This window comes from Trypanosoma grayi (assembly GCF_000691245.1).
Source record: "Trypanosoma grayi strain ANR4 Tgr_1633_V1, whole genome shotgun sequence".
In the NCBI taxonomy this organism is placed as follows: domain Eukaryota; phylum Euglenozoa; class Kinetoplastea; order Trypanosomatida; family Trypanosomatidae; genus Trypanosoma; species Trypanosoma grayi.
Window position 1 is genome coordinate 1 of NW_008827251.1, and position 2,579 is coordinate 2,579.

General features: G+C 62.5%; 2 protein-coding genes across 2 annotated transcripts; both read right to left on the reverse strand.

Moving 5' to 3' along the window:
* Positions 1-18: 18 nt before the first annotated feature.
* Positions 19-1,323, reverse strand: DQ04_16331000 (MYND zinc finger (ZnF) domain-like protein; the record flags this gene model as incomplete). The annotated part of the gene is made up of 1 exon (XM_009317451.1): positions 19-1,323. One exon carries the CDS (start codon positions 1,321-1,323, stop codon positions 19-21), a length of 1,305 nt encoding a protein of 434 aa, XP_009315726.1.
* Positions 1,324-1,395: 72 nt separating this feature from the next.
* On the reverse strand, positions 1,396-2,511 carry DQ04_16331010 (putative mitochondrial glycoprotein-like protein; the record flags this gene model as incomplete). Its single annotated transcript, XM_009317452.1, has 1 exon — positions 1,396-2,511. One exon carries the CDS (start codon positions 2,509-2,511, stop codon positions 1,396-1,398), a length of 1,116 nt encoding a protein of 371 aa, XP_009315727.1.
* Between the last annotated feature and the right edge of the window lie 68 nt (positions 2,512-2,579).

Below are 2,579 nucleotides of genomic sequence, written 5' to 3' on the forward strand. Positions count from 1 at the left end.
TATATATATATATATATATCAGCTCCCACGCACGGTGTACTTCATGAAGTAATCCATAAACGACACATCTGAGAATGAGGCGTCGCGGTGGTCGTACAAATACCGCCGTGTCGCGTAGAAGAGACTCGGCTCAAGCGGCACCTCTAACACCGTCACCGTGTTCTGCTGCTGCTGCTGCTGCTTCTTCTTTCTGCTGCTGCCGCCGCCGCCGCCCTGCTTCTTGTTCAGTGCCTCGTATTCCGCCTGAATGTCGTCGACAAGCTGCTTGTAGCACTTGCACGGTGTACGGTGGGCAGATGCCCAGTGCGCCCGCTGACACGTGGCGTCGCAGTAGTAGACCGCCTTGCAGCTACCGCAGCGAAGGAGGCTGCCACCGTTATTACTCTTGTCGCTGCAGCGCTTCTCACAGTGGGCACATTGCGTATGGCTGCTGCGTGACACAAGCGGGATGAGGTGCAGCATTGTTGTCGAGGCATCAAGGAACATCAAGTCATGCGCCTGATCCAGACGCTCAGCCGACCACGCCACCGTCGGTGCAGCAGCAGCAGCGCCGTCGTCGCCACCGCCACTACTACCATCCCGCTGGACTTCCGGCAGTGCCGCCAGAATGTCCTTCAACGCGATGCGCACGTCCTCATCCGTCTCGTACACGCCATTGCTGTCAGGCTCTCCGCTACCGGCGCCTGCGCTTCGCCGCGCCGCTCGACGCACGGCAGACGACGAGGACGGTTCCGATGTAGTGGCATTACCGGCATCTTCGCCAATAAGCTCCCGCACCGCCGGCACAAACCACGGCAGTAACGTGAGGAACTCCAGGTTGGCACGGGCGTAGTGATTTATCTTCTGCACCACCTCCTGCTGAGGGGACATGACGCTGCTGCTGCTGCCACCGCCACCGCCTGGACGCAGCGGGTTGAGGCTTTCGAGGCGGCACAACTCGCCGAGCAGCGCGACGGTCTCCCAGCGGCACTCCTGTGCCACCGCACTGTTGCGCTGCGCAAGGAAGAATGCGATGTTCTTCAGCACCGCCTCGCGCCGGCGTGTGTTCTCTGCCGCAACCCCCGAAACCCCCGCATCGCTGCTGCTGCTGCTGCTGTTCGCCACGGGCACATGCAGCGGTGTGTGCTCAAAGAGGAACAGCTTGACGCTCGGGTGGAAGGCGACCGTGCTCAGCGCGACGAGGAAGTACGCGCGCTCTTCCATCGCCACATCCGCGGCCGTGAGGCCAGCGTAGATCTGCTCGAGTGTGACGGGGTCCGGCCGCGGCGGCGGCGGCGGCGGAGGGGCGCCACTGCCGCTGTTCTTGCTCTTGTGTGAGGGCATGGCGCGCGCACAGCTAGCTGCACACGCATGTATGCGCACAGGTTTCAAGTATGCACCCGTGGGTGTAGCAGGTCAACCCACACAGGCAAATAGAGAAGGAGTAGGAGAGAGAGAGAGAGAGAGTTTCGAGGAGGGAAAGAGACGGGTGGTGTACCGGCCCCCGCCCCCTTTCGCAGCACAGCCCAGACTCCATGTAGATATAGTTTTGTGCGTGGCGTAAATGGCCACATTACTCATGCCGGCAATCCAACTGGTCACCCACACACGCACAGAGAGAGAGAGAGTAGCAACGGCGCCGTGCCATGCTGTCTGCATCAACGCCTCCCCCTCCCCCCAAATAGCCCTCCTCGTCTCCCTTTGACCACGGCTGCTGCCTTCACGCGGCCACAAAGTCCCGCAGCTGCCGCAGCCACCGCTCGTACTCCATCTGCTCCACCCACACCGAGTACTGCCCCACGAACTCGCCGAACTGGTCGTCGATGCAGCGCTCCGCGAGCCACGCCTGGATGCCGTCGAGCACCTCCTCCTCCGCCTCGTCAAGGTTCGGCCCCGGATAGCCGCCAAAGATGTTGTTGTACCGCACTTCACTCGCGGGAACAGCAACAGCATCAGCGTCACCCGTGGCTTCTGGTGCACTGTTGTTGCTGCTGCCACTCGCACCTTCCGCTGCTGCTGCTGTTGGTGGTGGTGGTGGCGGTGACGGCGGCTGCAGCTTGAAGGTGCCGTGAAACACCACGTTGTCAATGACCAACTNGCTGTTGGTGGTGGTGGTGGCGGTGACGGCGGCTGCAGCTTGAAGGTGCCGTGAAACACCACGTTGTCAATGACCAACTCTCCGTCCACAAAGTCCGCACGCACCTCAACGCTCTGCTCGTACAGGCCACGCTCCTCCACCTCCTCCCCAGCGCCGTCAACGCCATTCCGCGGTGACGATGTGACGCCACTACCACCACCAGCAATAGCGCCATCTACAACGCGCTGCGCAAAGAAGGAGAAGGGAAAGTGTTCCCCCCGCACGTCGCACTCGGGGTCCAACGAGGGATCCCGCGTGGTGAGCTGCACGCGAATCGTATGCCGCTCCATCACGGGCGACAACGCTTGGTGCTGCTGCTGCTGGTGCGCGACCGGTGTCGGCGGGAGCCACAGGCGGCGGCCGTAGAAAACGCTGGTGCCTGGCGCGTGGTACATCTCCCACCCCTGCGGCGGCGGCGGCGGGCCCTCCTCCTTGTCGAGCCGCAGCGCCTCGTCCTGCATCT